The 23,605-nt window shown below is 32.0% G+C and overlaps 1 protein-coding gene across 3 annotated transcripts in view; it reads right to left on the bottom strand.

Annotated features, from left to right (window-relative positions):
- The window catches only part of LOC118182699 (cadherin-like and PC-esterase domain-containing protein 1), a 522,776-nt gene that overhangs the window by 52,833 nt on the left and 446,338 nt on the right, over nucleotides 1-23,605 (bottom strand). For all 3 annotated transcript variants that reach the window (XM_085815937.1, XM_085815938.1, XM_085815939.1), the window contains 2 exons: nucleotides 3,319-3,416; nucleotides 2,320-2,442 (listed from right to left, as the gene is read on the bottom strand). In XM_085815937.1, the coding sequence (XP_085672063.1) occupies nucleotides 2,320-2,442; nucleotides 3,319-3,416 (221 nt within the window). The remainder of the gene's footprint in view (nucleotides 1-2,319; nucleotides 2,443-3,318; nucleotides 3,417-23,605) is intronic.

Below are 23,605 nucleotides of genomic sequence, written 5' to 3'. Positions count from 1 at the left end.
GTGCGGCTCATTATGCATATAAAATATATATACATGAAATATGGTAAACTAAAATTATTCAGTGTCCAAAAGGAAGTAATTAATTAGTTTAGACTTTTTTACAAAGTTATCTATCTGAAACCTCCTCCACTACTTCTATAATGATGTAAATATGAACTTGTGGCTTTTAGAAAATCTAGATGCGGCTCTCGAACATTCCTGAATTCAAACGTGCGGCTCTTACTGACACGAAGTTTGGCCAACCCTGATATAGACAACACCAATTAGATAATATAGACAACACTGTGTTTTGTGTGACTCCAATGAGCCTATGACTTTTTAACATTTAAATAACTGTACTGCACTTTGTCAGTATAAGGACATTGTTAAAAATTACTTGAGAGGCCGTGAACTAATGGCTTAAGCGCTAATGTTTGGCACTTGTAAAATAAAACAAATAAATAATCCTTGATTTCCTTAGGTTGCGCATTCTATTTGAAAAACCTTCTGTTGAAAATTCATCAAATTAATACAAAATTTAAAAGCAGGTAACAAATCAGCTTTCAGCTGGATTAGAAATTCTATCGATTTTAATAACGATCTGATGTGAGTCCCTCTCTTTCAGACTAAAATCGTTAGATAAATGGGAGCAGAAAACAGTTAAATACGATTTAAGAAAAAGGAGAGCGAGTTATTAAAAGAATTGAGCATCATCTATTAATGAAAACAAAAGCTAAATGTAAAAAAAGTTATTAGAATTTTGAAAACATCAGTTAAAAAAATTTTAATTAATATAATTTACTCAAGAAGGTAAATTTTTTTAGGAATGTGAAAGGCTTCAAAAAAATGCATTTCACTAATTGAATAAGCCTTGTGAATATCTTAAGAGAAGTAAAATCTTGAAATAAATAATGAAATTGTGGATAATGTAAGTGAACTAAAGTAAATTGTAGTTAAGTGATCAGTTATGTTTAGTTAAATATTTATTTACATCTTTTTTGACATTTTAATACATTTAAGATTTTAAAAAATTCAGTCGTAAAACTTTGTGGAAATTATGTTTTTAAAGAAAAATCAGACTTCAAATTTAATTAAAGAGGACAAACGGATTTTAGATCATTTGTATATTTAGAAAACTTATTTTATGTTACTACAAAATACATTTATTTATTTACAAAAATAAAAGCTTCATTCTTGAAATCGCGATCATCTGGCAACATGCGAAAAAGACACTTAGAGCAAATTTTTGCATTAAACTATCCTACCATTTGGCGAGGTTGCTATTAAATAGCAGTTGAATGTAATCGTTTCATTGGTAGCATATAATGTCATGGAACTGCATGATATTTATTTACTTATAAGAAAAATATTAAGTATCATCTCCAATGTAGTCGCCATGTATTTACCACTTTTTTATAACGCTGGCAAATATAAAACGCATAAAACATGCTTGATATTTCAACACCAGTTGTTAGTTTGCATGTTCGAAATTATCTTTTCTTTCTTTAGTTCCAGCTGGAATTTTAAATTTTCCAAAGTATTCTTCTTTTATCTGTGAAAGTGCCTCGACATATTTCATTTTGCCACAGACTGTATAAAATTTATTTGACATTCTAAATTTAAAACGCTCGAATTTAATAAAGAAATAGTCTCTTTAATAATTAATATATATATATATATATATATATATATATATGTATATATATATAAATCTTACTTTTATACTTTTTAGCCCAAAGGGCGTCAGCTCAGAGGGCTATTTATTTCGTTTTGGCATTTCGCGTCGAAAAACTTTAACTGTCCGTTTTACTTTTCAAATTGTTGTACCAAATACTCGTATTATCGTTCTGCGTTATATTTAAAGAAATTAAATAATGAAGAACCTGCACAAACGTATGTATGTTTCAAGCATCGTGATAAAACGACGGTACCTAGAGCCATGCAATTTTGAATAACGTACATTGCCATCCGAAAATGGGCATCTGGAAAGTCAAATTTGGAATTTGTTTTATCGATTTCATATTTTGCAAAACTTTAACGAATTTTTGATTAGCAAACTCAACGATTTCAAAGCGAGCAATGGCAACACTGTACGGGGGGGGGGATTATCTCCAGCGTGTGAGACTGTGTGTCGGAAATTCTAAAGATATGCTCATTTTAAAGTTATTTTGCGATATTGCTGTTGAACTGAATTTTATGGTTTCAGTGCAAAGAACGTGATATTTAATAAATAAAGGTAACCCACAAAACGTTAAAAAAACGCCCTCTTTGGGGCATAATGTAAAATCCGAAAGCCTTTCTCGTTTTTATTTTATAGCTCTTTTTAAACATTTAACTTACCAACAGCCGCCCAACTTCATGTCTTCTTCTGCGAAATTTTCCGGGGATTGCATTCGTCTGTAAAATCTTTCGAGGTTCGTCACGAGATGGCGTAAGTGGGCAGTTCCGTACGGTGACGAAACGCTGCGATTAAAAAGAATTACTGTTACAAATGTTTAAAACAACCAAAATAAATATCAAGTGTAACGCGAAAGGAAATTTAAATTACTGTATACTGTCTGAAGCTTAAATAAAAAGAGTTTTACAAAAAACTAAGTTGTCACTGTTCATTGAATTTTTACTCGTGGCAAGAAAAGATTTTAACACATTTTTTCGTTATCACGCTCGCGAAAGCTGATTTTAGCATACATATATATCTGTATGTATGTGTGTATATTCATTCATATATATGTGTATGTGTGTATATATATGTGCATATATATATTTTTTTGGGGGGGGGGAGAAGTAATAAATACGAAGTGCGGCAAAAGGAATACTCGTACATTTGCGCGTAATAACTTGCGCTTCCTGTAATGGATTTTTATTTATTTAGATGATAATTTTTCTTTTGTGTGCCTTCAACTCAGTACAGTTTCACTGAAAATTATTAAGCAAAATGGCACATTTTAATGAAGCTCTTTGCATTATTATTAGTAAAATAATTTATTACACTTATTATAGGTAACATACCTCTCAAGATATTTTTGTTAATTATGTCGTCCAAAAAGAAACTGAAAATATACTTAAAAAATTTACTTGGTAACTTCTAAGATTGCATTAGAAAACAAGAAATTGAACACGTCCAGCTACATAAATAAGCTTTTGTTTTCAACTACACTTTAAAAGCTGAAACAAAATATCCGTGCAATACACGCGTTGTTGAAAAATTTAAAGTTATATTTAAGAAATGAATCAAATGAAGTTCGTTTTTCTTAACAAGTGTGTTATACGTTAAGGCAATTTTTGTTTCTTTAAAAAACTCTGTAAAAATATTTAAAGAATTCTTCTTCAGGAACTTACTTTTCGCCGCTGGACAACGTTTTCACGTGGTCATTTAAATGCTGTTGAATTTCGTCAATGACAGACCCATACTGATCACCATGGACGGAAGGGTAAAGCTGAAACAGAAACGGAAAGTGTGTTATTTTTATGCACTTCGTTATCAATGTTATAAAAATTACACTTGTTCTTACATTTTTGTGGTAGCTTTTATTAATTAGCAGATAAGATCAAAAAGATTTTTTTTTTCCTGTAATGCCACAATGAAATAAGTTGTTTTCTGATTATTTAATGTTCTATACAGAAAATATAAAAAATTTACATGAGTGCATTATGGAAGTTGTGAACAGCATATACATTGAAAAAAATCTGTAATTAATGCAAAAAGTAAAACAAAATTTGATATGTTTAAATTGAAGTTGTACTAAGTATTTCATGTGTTAAACACTAAATTCTTTAAAGAAACTTTCGAAAGATAAAATTTGACATATTCTCAATGTTAACTCAAGGCGTAAAATACCAATTATAAATCTAGCTTTGAAACATTTTGCGAAGGAAACTAAGATAAGATAAAACTGCTATCAAGGAAGGTAAGGTAGTATGGCATTTTGCTTTAAAAAACTCAGTAATATCCTCTTTCTCAAAAATTATTTGAAGGGACATTTTGATGCTTCTAATATTTCGCATAGCAAGGCTTCGATCAATCCAGATTTACTATGACCCAATTTGAAAATTTCGAAACAAACTACGCAAAATAAAAATAAATTCTAAACAACTAGTACATAAAATTTTTTGTAATATATAAATGATCGTTGTTTTCCCTTTATACAGCAAGTCTATTCCATTACTGTTTACTACTATATGCTTTTAACTTTATGCAATATGATATTTATCATTTTAGCCCAAATGGGCGTTATCCCAGAAGGGCTATTAGTCTCGAAATGACATTTTGCGTCGAATTACTATAAACATCAGTATCACTTTTCAAATTGTTGCCACGAAATATTATTGCTTTGTATTATATTTAAAGAAACTAAATACTGAAGAATGTACATGAAGTTATGTATGTTGAAGTGCTTTTTCACAACTTTAATTGTGAAAATCAAAGGTACCTAGAGTCATCAAATTTTGAATAACATAGTCCTCCACCCGAACATGGACACCTGGCAGCCCGAATTTGGAATTTGTCTTATTGTTTATTTCATAGTTTGTAAAATTTGAACGAATGTTTGATTAAAAACTCAACAATTTCAACACAAGCAGTGGCTACAGTGTAGGGAATAAAACATTTTGATCTCCAGCGACTATAGTTGTAACCAGGGCCGTATCCCGAGTTTTCTTATAGGGCATGTTGCTGAATCCCTATTAAAAAAGTACTTATGAATGGTGGTTAAAATTACATGTATTTGAAAGCTGGATATACTGCTTTCGTATTAAAATATTGTTAAATATTACGCAGCATGTAAAATAATGAAATATACACAGTAAAATGTTTAAATTAATTAGATTTAAGGTCTGAAACGGAAGTTTTTACATTCCAAGTTTGAGAACAGTTTATATCCTAGAGCCATAAAGCAGTTTTCATGACTGATGCATGTCGCACTACAACATATTTCCAAGCATTATCAGTAAATAAATTATGCTAATCATTTATTAATTTATCCTAGTGCTAGATCAAAGTTGAACTCTGGTACAGTTAGGTCTGATATTGGTAAAATCAGGGATTCAGTTCACTTACGTTACGGAAACTAATGGTATAAATTGATATACAAATTCTTTAGTGCAATTTTATTTTATTTAAGTGGAAAGAAAAATATTTTCCTTCGCATGAGATAAATGTGAATTTTTATTTTGGAATCTAATCCATTTAAACACATTTTGACCAAATGAATACAGCCCATAAAAATCTCTTTTGGGGTTCGCACGGAAAATTTTCTTCCTAAGCTGCTCAAGTTTTCCTACGCATTTTGCTCTTCATATGGAGATTCAGGCGATCATTCTGTTTCTTGTTTCTAGTACAAATATCACTTTTACTAACTGCTTAATAAAATATAGCATTAATATTTACTGTTAACGGTATTCTCCACTAATATTGCAATTCAGGTATACAACGAAGTTTATCTGATTTGTAGTTCTTTTGCACTGTGGCTACAATTACGATTTCACACAAAACCTGAGAAGTACCGGAATCGGACATTGGCTTAATTCAAGTCTTTATCTGAATGAATTTTTTCCCGTCTTAAAACAGATACTAATAACACACTGAATTTCTTAAATCCATAATTTACAAATGATCACGGAAAAAGAAAACTTTTTTTTAACATCATAAAAATTATTAACTAACTAGTTTTCTTGCATTATGCAGCTCGAGTAGGTCTCGTATTTTTACATTTATATTTACTGCACATGCCCTCTCAATTTTACCATTTTTAAGTAACTGTTTTCATTGCACGATCGAAATATTGGTTAAGTCCTTTAAAAGCCTCAGTCTCATTTTTATCTATGCTTCAAATATGAGGAAAACGATGCTTCATTTAATATTACAGGAGTAACGAACGCTAGTAAACAGCCCCATGTACTGCAGCGCCACCTTATCGGACGCTATTCAAAAACACCTACGCCCGAACTAATTAGTTGGAGTTTCGGCAGAGGACTATGAACATGTCTTATTTATTTTCATTTGAGTAATATTTCTTTGTGTTACTTCTTGTTAGTTTTGTCATGTAACTTTCTTTATGTAGTGTTTGTGTGTGTAATTAAATTCTTTTTGTTAAATGTTAAAGTTCGTACTGGTTTATATTTTACCAGTTTTGTTTAACAAATTTACAGCTAGCCGTGGTCACAACGCTACACAGGTATAATACATCAACATGCGGAATTTTGAAAGAAGCCCACAAATAAGAATAAACATCTTTAGAATAAACTAATACATTACACAGTTTTAAACAATTTCAAATTTATAGGCACGTGTCTCAAGCATAGCACACCCTGTGATCTCGTCCCTGGTTATAATCTTTATAAAAGGAAAACTTCTCATATTCAATACATAACAGATGAAAGTGATCGTGAATCTTTCAAATTTATTTACGCTTTTTTTCTCTGTTTTTCATAAACTAAACATGCAGCTATTATATAACAATGATTTTTTATGTTACAAATAAAGGGGAAAAATCATCATATGTTTTGAAAGACATACTGTGCTTCATTAAAAAAATATTCTACCGGTATAACAGCATTATGTAATGAAGTACTTAACTTGAAAGTGAAAACTCTTTGAATAATCTTAGAATTTCTCTATGAGGTTCTCACTATTTGTACTTTCTTTGCAGCCCAACTTAAAGTTCTTTCTGTTATAATCTTGAAGTGGTCTGGAAGGATAACGGAAACCTAAAAATTGTGGTTATGGATTTATTTGGTCAGGTATATCTCGATGACTTCACCCCCCCCACAAAAATCTAATGAACATATTTTACCTCAATGAAGTTATTAATTACTTCCATAAAAGATTGACAACGTACTTGAAAAATACTTACAAATATATAATTTTACTAACGAATCAATATTCACAGAATGTGTCAATTTTGCCTGCTTGATTTTAATTTGCGTTTTCAAAACTTCTAAAAATGTCTTGAATATGGCACAGACAAAAGTAATTTTCGTATACTTGTTTTAAACATATATAACGCGCATCAAAAATTTAATTTTATAGCTTTGCAAGGAATTATTGCATTGTGCTGTAGTAGTGTTGTAAGTACTTAGCACATTCAGCTAGCAACTATTAGATTCGGGATTCGAACCCTGTAGAGCGCACAGATGATTTTTCACGTTTCACGTACTGAAAAACTTAATATTCTCTACGGCATTTTTATAATTCATGGTTATGAAGATCGTGAACAAGAGATACATACGAGATTTGAGTAAAAGCTCAAAGTAACAAAACATTTTTTCCGAATTTTTTAGAATAGCTGATTGAGATAATAACAATAATAACAGCAGTTTTACATTAAACATTAAGGATAATTATAATATGGGTATTTTCCCCTAATTTTGTTCTAAATTATATTTTAAATAAAAATATAGAACAATGCTTTCTTATTAAAACTGTGTATGCAATGGGGGAAAGAGTTTGAAAATTGTGTTTTTTCATACAGAAACTAAGGAAACACTTCCAGTTCATTATTGTGTTTTAGAGAATACATCATTTCTAGAACTTCAAAATTCTGAGAACTTTTCATAATTAGATTTTTTTTAATAACGAGGAAAAATTTTTTTTTTCCCATTTTTTCTCCGAATCGTTGTGCATCTTAGGAAAAAAAAAATTAAAGTAATTATATTGAATTGCAAGAAGTTAAAAGCATTTGGAGTAGTTTAAAATATGATTTTTTTGTAGAAATTGTTATAAGAAAGTCAATCAAGTCTAAGAAAATTATATTAGTAGTGTTAAGAGAATTAACGAATAAATTTGATGACGAAGCATTTAACATCACTTAAAATCGCGTACACTATATTTGTAATCAGAAATAAACTTAATTATTAACAGTTACATAATATATTTTTGGAAAAATATATGACGTAACTTCACTTGACATACTTGTCTTTATGTATCAGCTATTATGATTACTATGTATCATTTTTAGTTCAGTTCAGTTCTCAAAACTATTTTATTTAGCCATATAATCAATAGCTTCTATAACTTATAATAGCATTGTAAAGAATTATCGCATTCCCTCATGCGTACTCTAGTAGTGTGAGTGGTTATCACATTGTTCAGATAATTGGAGTATCCATGATTCGAATATCAGCGAGGGCAAAGTTAAGTTTTCATGCTCCTCACTCAAAAACGTGTAATAATGTTGACGATATACCTTTCATTTTTAAGACGAAGTCAACTCTGTAACTCACTTTCTTATTTGATTTCAAGTTGCTTATTTACTGTGGCCTTTAGTTTTAGCTTAAAATGTTGATTTAATATTTTGAAGCAAATAAACTTCAAGAAACCTAAACGGAACGATAATTAAGTTACTGCTTTTTAAAACATGCTGGGGTACAGTTTTTGGTAACGTGAGTTTAGGTTAAGTTTAATAAAATATACGTAACACAAGGATTCATAAATGATATGATATTTAACATAATTTATTTCAAAGATCTCTATGTTAATTTCTTAAGAATTAGTGATACCTCGAATCATTTTGATCATGCGAGGATAGATAAACTTGACTTAAATCAGCAGTAGAAAAAGACTATCTTAATTGATATATTTTAATACTAGGTATACATAAAAATTTTAATTTAGCGGAATTTTACTCATATGTATCAATTATTTGATAATAGTTATTATTGTATACAATTATTCGATAATAGTTATAATATTTAGCTTAAATTATTAGTATTTTAATTATATATATATAATACTTATATATGCCAAATTGCTGCTACAAATGATATAGAAAAGTAAGTAAAATGTGAGAAAATTTTTTAACCTTCATGGCTGGCAAGTCTAGGAAAATGAAAAAGCTATTTCTGCATTAATTAGAATCTTCATTTTTTTAACATTTTAAAAATCTCTCTCTCACAATTTACTATATAGTATTATATACATGTCTGGTATTTTATGTTAAAGAAGTGTATATACTATATATATATGTACATGTCTGGTATTTTATGTTAAAGAAGTGTATATACTATATATATATGTACATGTCTGGTATTTTATGTTAAAGAAGTATATATATATATAAAGTAAGAAATTTAGAACTGATTTTTCACAAAGACCAAAAATTCCAATTTTTGGTCTTTGTGAAAAAGTAGTTCTAAATTTCTTACTTTAATCTAAATTTCTAAATTTCTTACTTATCATTAAAGACTTTACGTCTTTAATGATAATTTTTCTGCAGCTTATATATATATTCTGCAACATATATATATAACACATATATACCATACACATATATCTGGTGTATTTATCATTAAGTCTTTTAAAATACTACAAAGTCAAGAGAAGAGTGTATAGAACCCATTATTAGCTCAAATGAAGTTCAACAGTCGGCACCAGATTGTGCTTACAACAGACAAAACGTTGCTTAAATTAAAAAGTAATGAATAACTTTAAAACTGATGAAGTTAAGTATAGCCTAACGGCTTAACACTTTAATAATCGCGCAAGCTGGCTCTAACTTAAATCGGCGCAAACAAACCTAATGGTAAGAATAACTGAACGCCGCATTATTCTAATCGCTGAAGAATCAAAGTTAGAAACGTGGCTTCCAAGAAGGCAGAACAAGCTCTGAGTTCACCCTCCAAAACCCTTCCTTTAAATACATCCTTCTACCGAGTTTGAATATCACGCGTGTTGGAATTTGCATTCTGGCATGGAAATGAAATGAGGTTTGATAGGGAAGGCACTTTGACTTAAGTTAACGAGTTAGAAAATTAAACGTTACTCTACAATATATATTTATTGACTTATGCTTATACACACATAAATTTCTTGCATCCAAATGCACTAAAAATTATGATCTATTTTTCCCTCTATTCCCCCTTTAAGAAGTTCTTTGGTGTTTCACAATTTGAAGAAAACGCTTCTTCAGCTTTAATATTCTTCTAAAAAACATGCATTTTTCTCCTTAAGGAAAAGGGAAGCTATTCGAAATTTCAGGCTGTATTCGTACACATTATGAGAAAAAGAAACCTGTTTATACATATATATTCTACATTCTTTCCTTGCCACACAATAATCTAACGAAGAGTGTAGGGCTTTCTTGAAATTAGCAAGCGAGGCATAAAATATTTCGAAACTATTTAATTTAAAAGCCTTTTTAAACACAGCGGGTTTTTTAATTAGCAAATATTTGATGTTTAATATTTTCGACTGGTCTTGCATTAATATTTCTAATTTCACTTTAAAGAAATTGTGGTAGTGGAAGCTAATTAACCGATCTCAATAGACGAGAGTTTAATCAAATGTAGCGGTAGATTTATCTTAAATTATTAGATATTTCCTCTTTTCAAAAGGAATTTTTCTACTAGATTTTTTTTTCAGAGCACAGGCTTTCAGATATTTATTTAAACCGCGTGCTTTTTATGATAATATCTTATTTCCAAAATTTTTATCTATATTTAATTTGCAAATATATATCTTAAAAGTAAAGAAAGAAAAGAATTCTCGTCTTAAGAATGTTTTTTAATTTCTTAGAAGTAAGGATTAAAACATAATTCCGAATATTTTTAGAAAAATGATTATTTTTAGTAAAAGATGTTTTATACAGGATTTATTTATAATTCATTAATAAATTTTACTTCAGTTTGTCTATTCTATTTTAAGTATTACTTCTGAATCCACATTACTTAAAGCGATATGCATTTATTGTATTATAATCCACAACGTATAAATTTATTGTTCGGAAACAGTTTAACACATCGAAGTGATTTAAATGTTAAACTATGAAAAAAGAAGCATGCATTTTGGTGGATGTCAAGTGCAAATATGCTAATGAGAAGTCCCCCAGAGCCTGGATTGACACAGAAGGGTAATACAATCTTCGAAGTTGAGTGGTGCAACACTTGGGCACCAAAATTAGGAGTGCCTGTTTTTAACATTTGAGTCATTTGATAATTTATTTGATTGATTTAACATTTGAGTCATTTGATATGTTGAACAGAATGTTAGTATCATGATTAATGCTTGAATCCCACAGGCAGCCCACTGCAGCCAGTATTTTTTAGTTTTTGAGCGAAATCGTAATTTCAGCTTTCTGGTTATTTGTTTATTATCATAAAATTTATCGTTCACTTAATTTGGTAACATTCCTATTCACTTCTTTAAAGTAATTTTTAATTGCTAATTACTTATTATTACGCCAAAAAGAACGCTAGTACCGAATGGGATATTAGTCTCGAAAGGACATTTTGCTTTGAATTCTTATAAATGGCACCTCACGTTTCAAATTGCTGCCACTGAATTTTATCGCCCTGTATTACATTTAAAGAAATTAAATAATAAGCAATCTGCATAACTGTATACATGTCTCTCGCACTGTAAAAAAACAATGGTACCTAGAGCCATCAAATTTTGAATAACATGGTCCTCCACACGAACACGCGCACTTTGAAGCCCAAATTTTGAATTTGTTTTATTATCTGTTTCATATTTTGTTTTACTATCTATTTAATTTTTGTAATTTTGCTGTTGAATTGCATATGGGGTAACAACAACAACAATTTTAGGCTTCCCTGCCTCGTGAACCCAATCACACTACAGGTCCACTTCCCCTTTGAGCACTTCGTGGAGGTTCAACCTCCACTATTACCCTTCCAAGGGAGCAGCGGACCACCTGGAAAAGACACCACGCAGCACCGGTCGTCAAGTTGCTCCTACCAGTCGCATGGGCGAGCCCGTCGCAGTGGGCCGTTACCCAGCAAACCGAGGGGAACCAGCCCTCCGGCTACGGTTCCACACCGCTCAGGACATGCCAGTCACCGAGGCCGGCCAATAAGTGACCTTTCCCAGGGGCTTCAGAACCACCAAATTCATAAATTTTATCCCCCCATGGCCGAGACTGCCTAGGTACAGATCCTAGCCAGTAGCTTCGCAGAGTTCTCTACGTCGACCCCTGAGGGGCATATGGGGTAAGTGCAAGAAAATGGTAAGGCTTAAATAATAAAGCTAAAAAGACAAAAGAAGAAAAAAAAATGGGTTAGTGGACTAGCAGCAGACTAGTAGACTAATAGACTAATGGCTCAGCGAGAGCGTAAAACACCTTAACAAACTTTTCTGGACGACAGTTAAGATCTGAAACCTTTCAGAATTTTTTTGTATGAAGTCATATATTCATTTTTGCGCATTGTTTTTAATCATTTTCCATAGGTGTCCAGCACATTTAATTTTAAAACTTAAGCCCTCAGCATGTTTTTATCACCCTGGGATTCCTTTATGTTTATAATGTTGCATTATAAATTTGTAAAATTGGTTTAAGTTTTTTAGTGCAATCTGAATACAACCGATCGTCAACAATCATTTGTGGGAGATTATACAAGAAATGTCACAGTTCATGGGATCAATGAGTGGCTTGAGCATAATTTTGATTATTAAATGAAACTAGATAACTGATATGTCCAGAAATTAATTGACAGATCCAAACGCCTACTTACTTGAGATAAAATGTTCCATTACATATCATTAAAATCAATTAAGTAATCCTTCTTAACACGCTTGAGCTTAACTGAATGACATAATCATTTATATATATATCTTCTGTTGCTTCTGTTATCTGCTTCTTCCTCCTATTTGCAAATTTTCACAGTATATATATTATGCGTATGAATTTGTAGTTAGTGTAACTGCAGTTTGAAATCTTTTATAAATATTATTTTAGTTCTGCTTATGAAATTCATGCTGCGATTCAGATATAGTTACCTGAAATCGATGGCAAACTGGCATAGGAATTTTTTTAAGTAAGATATAAATGTGCTAAATGATAAAATCTAATAATGCAAAGGACTAAACTCAGTCTGTAATTCGTACTAATGAAGTTCGCCTGCATCAGGCTTTTTGGAAGATCAAATTTTCAACAAGACAACGTTTCTTTCATTTATGTGCTAGAGATTATTATTTCCAATGGGCGGCTGTAGCCTTTTATAGGCGTTGGATACTATTATGGCCCAAAGCGCTGGTATCTAGGTGCCTCCATAATAGAGGCCACCGTTGCCTCCTAATGACGGGACGGACAATTTACGTCCATGTTTTCTCCAAGATTCGAATCCGGGCACTTCGGTACGGCAGTCAGAGCTACTAACACCTTTCCTTTCTTGTTCTTACCATTGTTTACTGAAGACGTTCGCAAATTCTTGAATGACCACTTAACTACAGGATAGACTTGGGAGAAGATTCATTGCATGTCAACCAGATTACCAGAATTAGTTCGCCTGAAGTTTTATCGTGAAAGGTTTTTAAAGATTAAGTGTGCGAAGTATATTAAACTGGTTCGCATTTTGAAAGATTAACTTAGGAAACTCTGTGCTACAGTCGTCAACAGTGTGATGATACAAATGCTTCCGAAAATGCGACCGGCCATTTCCCGCTCATATTATAGGGTATCGAAAAATTAAATTTTTTTCTAGCTTTTTATGTCTATTAAACTTTACGCTTAGTTGCATTAAATTAAAAAAATTTGTGAAATTCCTTAGCAGATGAATAAGCGGAAGGCAGTGTAATTTATAAGGTGAATAAATACCTGAATATTTCAACAGCAAACATCTTTCCAGCGGAAGCATCCTTACATATAATTATCCTTATCTTATCTAACGAATTATCTGTATGGGATTAAAATTTACGGCTCTGAAGAAATGAGACGCGTATGTTCCATTATTTTCCAATGGAAGTTGCCAAAATAATTACTAGATTATAGTTTCTAGCTTTAGAGAAAAACTTCGAATTTATCTCTATAGATAATCCATAATATTCTTCAATTTAAAGACCATGTGGGTCCTATCCACTTGGAAGCCACATGGACTTGGGGAAGTAACGCCGTGAACACAATCGCAGACACCTCTTATTAAATCCTTAAAGGAATCATTAATGTCCTATACATTGCTTTAAATGTAATATGGGGCATTATAGATTGCATTGGGAAATTTAAATTTGCAGTTTATTTAGACCTCGTTTGGTAGTAGATGCTCACGCTGGAGATGCATATGTCTTAATTATGGAAGTGTAAATATCTGATTACCATTAAATTTTATCTGGAGTCATTATTAATAAATGATGGCGTCTTTAGTAAATAATGATGAAAGAATTTAGTCTAAAAGATGATCCCAACCCTATACTATCGTTCACTGCATATGAGCAGTACGAGCTTATTTTATGAGTTCCGAGTTCTTATTCAAAGATGCAAAAAATAATTTAATTTGTTTACGGTCGTAATCTGCGCACCAAACATTATTTGATCAGGATTTGCATCGGCTTAAAATTTGTGTTTCCTAGTGATGATCAATTTAAATTTTCAAGAAATAATTAATTAGATTTTCTGTCTATTATGTTGATCCGCGGAATTTTGTTTTCGACTTTTCATGCATGCAATGCCCTTGAAGAAACTAGGTTAACAATTCCGGGTCACTCAATGCAACTTATATAGGGCAATAAATTAAAATTTATTTATTCTCTGCATTGTGCACAGATAACAGATAGGCATAACGGAAGCAAATTTCGCTATCACAGACGGATGAGATTAATGAAATGAAAATAAAAAATAGTTCTAAAAATTACCGCTGAACGGGAAGTAACGCTGTGAACAGGATTTGCATAACGCGAATGTCATACGACACCGGCATCGTGGAAAATGAATGTGTGACGCCAAATTTTTTATTCTGCGAGAAAGCGCTTTGCTTGTTAAGTATTATTATCCAAACGGCGAGCGTAAGGCCATTTAATAAATCTCCAATTAAGGATGACTAAGAATAAATTATGAAACAAATTAGCGTTAACTGTGAGTGATTTAGAACTCCACAGCAAAACAAATGTGGAATAATTTTTCTAGCAATCATAAATCTCATCCAGATTTGATACGCACGTTTCAGATTTTGATTTTGAAAGTTTAAACTTGCGAACATTTTGTCGAATAGTTTAGCTTTGCGAAAGGGAATGAAAAAGTATCTTTAATACGCATAATCTTATATTTTTATGTACATATATTTACATGTATATGCACAGTATATTATGTGAGCTTTTCTGGCTAATTTATTGCTATCTTCTATATCTTAAAAGTTATCCGAAATACTTGCTAAATGCATTTACGTCTAATTTCTTTCAATGCAAATTATAGGGTACTCTTCCTTGTACCTGGAAAAACACTTTTCAATTTACAAAAAAAAAAAAAAAAAAAAAAAAAAAAAAAAAAAAAAACTGCATCCGAGTTGCAAAAAATATCTAGTATATATTGTGCCTTTTACTTATTTAACGTAGTATTGCATCTATTAAACAACAAGAAACATTAAATTTAATTGTATCGTTAATACATTCCAAATTAATTCAGAAGGGGAAACAAAATATGCATGCACTCAAAACACTGTAAATTAATTTTTCGAAAAAATAAAATAGTTTCTTTACACTCAGAAAGAAAGACTCGGTTTGCTACTGTACAGCCAATTCTGTTCAAGAAATATTTTTTGAATTGGTAGACCTCTGCTTGCAGCTGTATTAAGTGTTTCAAATGATGCTCATTTTAGTTACTGTTGCCAAAATTTCTGAAGAAGAACTAACATGCACATTTTCGAGTAACCAATATTAGCAATAAATGAAAACATCATTATCTATGTATCTTGCCCTATCGACAATTATATTTAACCTTCTTCATATTCTGATGAAGAACCTTCTTCATATTCTGATAGACTGAAGAATACAGTACAAATCCGAATTATAATCTGTTGTTTTAGACCCGACATTTCAAGGTCATTTTTTTTCTTCCCAGCTTGCCTAGTAACCATAGTAAAGATAGCTGCAGAAGATGGTAATGACCCCTATTTTTTTCTCACTTCATTTCTGTTCAGTGTATTTCGCTTCGTGAGAAGCGCACGAATGAACGCTGACTTGAACTACAGTCTCAAATGAGGTGGGAAAAGTAAGTGCTGTACTGTGATTTTAATACAAATAACGATTTTAAATGAGGCAGGCCCTTAAAGACCTTGAAGTGGTAATTTTAAAGTAACAGAGTACTATATAATTCAGGCCAAGCACTTTCGAATAACTTTTTTATCTGATAATCCAAGATGCAACCTTTTTCTAAGAAAACTGTTAATCTTTACTATGAATTAAAACAAATATGCGTTATTTTCAATAATCATGTTTTCTTATTGGAATAAAATCAGTTTCAAATTTTTATTTAGAATGCGGGTTATTATTTAAATCATATAAAGGAAATAATATGCGTGGCTAAAGAAAAAAAAGTTAAATTTTACAGAAGGGGTCAGCTTGGAAATTTCTATCATATTGCGTCGCAAATAAGCTAAATCATTCACATAACAGCACAAGGTCATTTTAGATGCCTATTTCAAAATAATTTTTGATGTAATTTAACGAAAATGGATACAGTAGAAATTTTAACTGATACAGTCCACTTGTGAACTTAAGTCATTTCCTAGATATAAACTTCTCAATCACTAAATTTTGTATATAAACGCAATGTTATTATATTTAAAAAATAAAAGTACGTAGTTGATTTTGATTATTTAATTATAGTTATTTTGTAATTATTTCATTTTGAATATTTTTAAATATTAAATTACGGAATATATATATAAAGAAAGATAAGAAATTGCTAGTTTTCGGTTTTACCACTTTAGACTTAATGTTCTACAAAATTACTATTAAGCGAATGTAATTCGTTCAAATGTGTTCTTTATCAAATAATATAACACTTATAGAATGGTAACCATAAGGCAAATGGTAAAGAATAAAGAATAAAAGGTATTTATAGAATATGTATAAAAATTACTATGCAGATTTGGAAATGGTGAACGATTTTTAATATAAGATATAATATACTGCTGTTTATCAGTACATGGTGCGCGTGATTAAAGATAATTCCACGAAGCTGAAAACGTAAACAAAAAGACTTATGTAATCTCCTTGCGTCGACCTAGATTGAAATGCGTCATATTGTATTGCATTTATTATATATCCTATTAATTTTCATACTAAAATATTTAAAACATTCAATTATCTCACTGCTCATTTACAGCTCAATAAACTCGAAAGGCCACCTGAACTCATCTGACATTTAACACTTAACAGCATTCACCAAGCTGAATTATGTGCAATTAAAGCAGCAATACAATTAACCAGTTTTCGTAATATACAGATTCTAAATACAAAATCCGACAGCCAAACTGCCATATTCTCCATGTTAAATCCAGATAATCCATCCCCATAGCATTTAAAATCAATCAGTCATCCAAAAACTTACAAAACCCCAACATCTCCATCTCTTGGATCAAAGACCATAATAATGATGTGGTTAATAACAAGGCAGACAAACTGGAGAAGGAAGCCGCCCAAAACCAAGAAGGAAAGCCCTTGTCAGGGCAAACTCCCAAAATATTATTCATAAAAAAATATATGATATCTGACAGTAGGAATGGGAAAATGCCTTCACAGGACGCAGAGCCTACACCTTTCACCCAAACGTCCGCACAATAACAAGAAAGTATTCGCTGAAATACAGTTTCTCTGAATATTTCCTGAAAAAGGAAAAAATAGCAACAGACGGGACATCATCATTTATGCGGACACCACCGATTACTGTTCTTCAGCTGTCAACTTCACCTACGCCATCCGTCTTCAATTACCTTAGCATTTAAACACATTCTAATTGCAAAACGGAACTTTAATCATAAGATTAAAAAATTGATAGATAAAGTTAACTCATACTGGACAGAAATTTGTTAAACATCTCTCGATACCACAGAGCAATGAGACATGTCCTAGCAAAGCAACAGAACTAGAACCTACGTATTTCAATTACCAAAAGGGTTCAAATATGGGCTCAACGAACCATGAACTGATTAATGAATTTAAAAACTGATGAACAATGAACTCAGAACCCAACAGCTGTATACCAAGAATAAGAGATACAGAGCAACTCGGATGGCTGTACATTTGCATAGCACGACAGGGCATTTCTTGAAAACAGAAACACCAATCCCTGTAATTACCACCCTCACTTAACATATTCCTGAAATCACCAAAACCAAATCTCAATAAGAAAACTGTATTCAATCATTTTGCTTCTAGTTATGATTTAAGGTATCTTATTTTACTTAATAAGTAAGTATCTTGATTGACTTTTTAACTACTACTTCTGGATTAATGTAAAATGCATCTTATGAATTATCTATATTATAAGTGTAATAGCTACATTCAATAACCCAAGTAATGTTTATTGAGTTATATAATCAAGTACGAAAATAATTCCGTCTATTATTGCAACATTACCCTGTGAAATGAATGTAACTGCATATGTATTTACAAACCTAAGCAATAGTTTTAATGTTACATGAAAAGTTAGGTTAATGCTTTTGCAAGACTGACCCAATAATGTTAATGGAGGCTCTTTTGTAAATTACAGTGTACTTGAGTAATAATCAATAATAATAGCCTTCTGTCGCATAAAAATAGCGAAACGCGGGCTTATCGTGTAAATCACCAATTTAAACATACGGTACCTCAAGATTTCAAGTTTTATCAAATAAGCATTCGCGAGGCCCCTTTGACTGGCGCTAGATATTTTGCCGTCTTTGCGGCCGTGCCTATTGCACTGGCACTGGTTTTGGTCAGCACATATGTGAAGACACATACGAGTCATTTTCAAAATTTTATATAAAGGCTAAGTAAGGTCTTAATTTTCTTTCTTGAGTCATGTACTGTATAAATCTTGAATATTAATTTTGCATTTTTTGTTATATTTATTACATCTTGTGCAATGTTTGCATGTTTACTGTCTCGCGTAAAAATATGCTCTATATGGGCATAATTAATGTTATAGCAAAACATTATAATACATCATTTTCATAAAATACTTAACCTATAAATCCATTTTTTAATTAAAATTTCATTTAAACCCGCTCAGGAAACATGCAATAACATTAAAGTTTTCTAAATTTAGCAAAATAACACGAATATACTATATCAAGATAATAGAATTATATATAATGCTAAAAAACGCAAAAAATTAAATTTGAGAAACCAGTTCGCTAAAGTCCGATGAAAAAAGAGCTGAAGAAGTGCCATGACTAGAAACATAAAACATAATTTATTGCCTATAAAAAGCAATATCGGAACATAACATGGCGTTAAAGCTTTATTACAACAGCCCCGCCCCAACCGATTCATCAAAGCGAATCGCAGACATTAAAAGACAGAAATCATATTATCAGATCTTTTTTTAGGTTCCCCTAGTGATACAGACAGATAATGAAAAACAATGACTCTCTGCACGAGACTTTCCCTCTTTTTTACTTTTTAGGTTATAAATGGAAGACTATTAAAAAAAATAATAATAAAATATTAACAATTCCGTAACTTGGCTGAATTCTTTATTTATATTTTTCATTTAATAGCATTTTAATTGGGAAACAGAATACTAAGTGCGACAAAATTCAGTGCTTATAATATAATAATAAATTTAATATAACGCTTAATATATTTATTCTATCAGCAAAAAATGGTGACAGAATCGCTCAGGTTGCTATAAGGATTACGTTGCTAAAGTTTTAAGAATAAATTAGAAATATTTTCTCGTTTAAAATGGCAATAGCTAGTACAATAAAATTAACAGTTTACTAGGCCACCTCATTGATTAAACGAGTGGATGGCAGTCCGGTAATGTTATGTAACAGGATATAAAGTGACTCGAAAAGCGAGTAAATGGTAAAAACAGGATACAGCAGGCGCTTTTAGTAGTAGTAGTAGTTAGTAATAATATTAATGATGATAATAATAAACTATGGCCAGATCCGGATTTAGATTTGATAAGGGCCCTAGGCTGAGATATGGGGCCCTTTATAAGTTTGTTATACTATATTTTAATACTATATTTATATTATATTTTAATTTTTGGGTCCCCCAAAGAAAGTGGGGGCCCTAAGCTATAGGTTGTATAGTTTTTACGTTAATCCTGCACTGACTATGGCGGTAGCATTCTGTGAACTATAACTTCATAGATTAACTGACGTTAAAAGAGTTTCTAGAACTAATGTTTAAAGAAAAGATAGATTATTTTAAGATGCATCATAACAGAAAATACTTAATATTTGAATTATTGATAGCATATTTTAAAATTATTGAATTTTTATGAAACATTGAATAAGAAGAGTAACTGAGCTTGTGGAAAGAATTTGAAGCAATTAATTCGATCCAAATGGAAACAGCGTGATATAAATACCATAGACCACAAGCGTATAAACTATAGTTTTAACAGAATTTTTGTGATTTTTTAAAAATCCGTTTAATACTTTAATTACGTTGTAGAGATGTTACGTTTTTATCGGAGAAGAAAACATAAAAATATGAGCGATGCCCTCACAGGATTCCAACTAGGTCCGGATTCGATTGCTAGTTAAGCGTGCTTCGATTTAAGCCCGGTTCCATTAGTGAGATATGGACTCGTTGAGTATGCAGTTTTCATAATCAACTAACGAACTGATTGTGATTCACATCTGCGATATGGTGACGGAAGACAGACCACATGGATTTGAACCATATTTAACTTCAGTGCAGGAACCATATTCTTTTAAATGGTGGCGTAAAAACTTCGGGTTTTTACGCCACCATTTAAAATTATTTTATATAGTTGCTAACCTTAAACTAACTTGGAGATTCAAGCGCAGAAACCCGAAATCTTTACGCCACCATTTAAAAGAATATGGTTCCTGCACTGAAGCTGAATATGGTTCAAATCCATGTGGTTTGAACCATACGTTCAGTGCAGGAACCATATTCTTTTAAGTGGGGGCGTAAAAACTTTGGGTCACCACATCTAACCATATTCAACTTAATCCGTATGCTTGTAGAAACGTTAGAGTCACGTGGTAAAAGAGGAGCAATGAGATGCTATCAACAAATAATAATAGTGGCAGAAGTAGCGAGATAAACTGCAAGGGGAGGGTATTTTACTAAAACAATACTTGGTTCTGAATTAAAAAAATATGGACATTATAGCAAGAAATCTGTGTTTTGAAAAAGACAGCAGTACTGAATTAAGTTAATAAAATAGAAGATAATTGCACCTACATGTCTGTTCATGTACAGCAGTGATCAGTGTAAAGAAATTCAAGTACAAAATTTAATGAATTGGCAAAATGTTCCCTTACAATTATTTCCCAGTCCTAGTTCTGCATACACAATTTGCTTTTAAAGAAAATGAACTTCTGACTATTTCAAACCGCTATAGCAAATGAGATATGCACTAGCCGATTTGTTTTCACTTTTGAAGCAGGTTAAAAATTAATAATATGCTTTAGAAATTTGATCTGATAGACTTTTAAATATTTTAGTGCATTAAAAAATACGTCAAATTTGTATTTTTTTATTTACAAATACACTTTTTAGTTTACACATAGTTTTTATTATTACAGAATATTTTTAAACAGCCAGTTTAACTTCAGGCAAAAAAACCTGCTTTAAAAGTATTTTCTTTTTTTCTTTTCTTTCGTCGGAAATGCACTAGCAACTCTAAAACAAACTGTGAAAAATGTTTTTAGGTGATAGCACACCGAAGCGAAGACATAAAACTTAAAAAACTCATTTACTTATTCGTCTATATAAGCTACATTTTAAGAGGCTGTGTCTGTATTGCGATAGTGTGGAGATATAGGTAATAGAGCGGCTTGGATTTTGATCCATCTAATGAACTGAAGAAATTGATACTAAAATTTTATGTTACATATCCTTTTATTTCAAATTTACAGCATAAGTTGAGGTTTAAGGAATTATCAGTTAAACCTGATGTTACATACAACCATTTTTCTCTGAAAATTCGAGAATATGTTTTAAATGTTCAATCAGTATACATTGAAAAGCATAGCAAATGCTGTTCAAGTATTGCGAACCTTTCGTTACAGTTGCTCTGTACTTTTTAAGTACCAGTTATTTTTAAATGTGTTTAACTTTCTCGTTTGTTTTGCATTAATAATATATTTTAGTTTTAATCATAGAACGCAGATAAATTCTTCTAGAAACGCAGATAAATTTTTAAAAGTTACTTAAGCTTCTACGTAATCATAGTCATAATGTGTATTATAACGTACTAATCTGAAAATTGTTAACATGCTTTACTTTTACAGTTCACAAGCAGAAATAAAAATAAACATTTTCAATAAAATCGATTAAATTTAAGTATGTTAAGGAGTCCGAATACCGTAGTTAAATACAGAGACATCTGGTGGCAGTAAATGCAGTTGATCACCGAACTTCCGTACGAGCAAAACCAATACAGTAAGTACACTAGTTATCATAAATTAAGAAAAAATCACAAAAATCACGATTACTGAAAAAGTTACATGTAAAATTTTATGAAACTTACCCACAATATACAACACATAGTAAGGTATCAATAACATAAAAAGAAATTACCAGAGAAATATGGTACTATAGAAATTAGCACATGTATAAAATGAACAAATCGAAAGTGTCAGTTTGCTATAGAAAAAGTACCTTCAATAGGGAATATAGTCGCCTCTAGAAGCAATACAGCGCATACAGTGATGCGTGATGCTTTCAATTATACGGTCTCTTAGTTTCATAGGAAGCGAGAGCAATTGCTCTTGCAAAGCTGTTGGAAGCGCGACAAGGGTCTGAGGGGGCAGACTGAGAGCAGCTAGATGTCTCTCTAAATCATCCCAAACGTGCTCGATAGGATTCAAGTCCGGGGATCGAGCTGGCCACTCCATGCCCATAATTGTTTCCTGTTGAAGATAATCATTTACGATGCGAGCCCTGTGTGGTCTTGCGTTGTCGTCCTGTAACAGGAAAGCATCACCTATTGCCCAGACATATGGGCGCACATAAGCGTCAAGGATGTCATCTCTATAAATATAAGCATTCACGGTTTTCCTTGGAAAATCGTGGAGGTCTGTGCGTCCACCCAAAGAGATGCCACCCCAAACGCAGACACTGCCTCTTCCGCATGTATCTCTTTCACGGATGTTTGACGGATGATAACGGGTTCCAGGTTCTCTCCATATCAAATAACGCCTACTATCGCTTTCTAGACTAAACCTGGACTCATCCGTAAAGAGAATAGCCCTCCATTGCTGAGGCGTCCAGTGGACATGTTGTCGTGCCCACTGCAAACGGTCCCTGCTATGGCGTGACTTGAGCGGCACGCAAATGGTTGTTCGCCTCGCATACAAACCACATTCGTGAAGCCTTCTACGCACAGTTCACGTTGACACCAACCTTCCAGTGGCTGCAGCAAGGAAGGATCTAAGATGAGTCGGAGTAGCGGTTCTATTCCTGAGTGCACAAAATGTCAAATATCGGTAATCGGTGCTCGTCGTAGCAGTTGGCCGTCCTTGGCTGAACCTCCTAGGTGCCGAATCTGTGATTTGAAATTGCCTCCAAAGTCTATGAACCACAGAAGGACTCCCATTCAGCCACCTGGCCACTTCTGCTTGACTTTGTCCTGCCTCTAGTCTCCCAATGGCTTTCTATCGTAGTTCTGCAGGCAAATGATGTCTGGAGATCATTGTTAAGAATCGGCTATCTCAGATTTTTGATGTTCCTATAGCAGTGAAATATGTGGGCTTGCTCTCAAACATG

This window comes from Stegodyphus dumicola, chromosome 4 (genome assembly GCF_044657685.1).
Source record: "Stegodyphus dumicola isolate Sdum_Otavi_A_Nest chromosome 4, ASM4465768v1".
Classification (NCBI taxonomy): Eukaryota; Metazoa; Arthropoda; class Arachnida; order Araneae; family Eresidae; genus Stegodyphus; species Stegodyphus dumicola.
The sequence above is the reverse complement of the archived record's forward strand: the minus strand, read 5'-3'. Positions and strand labels throughout refer to the sequence as shown.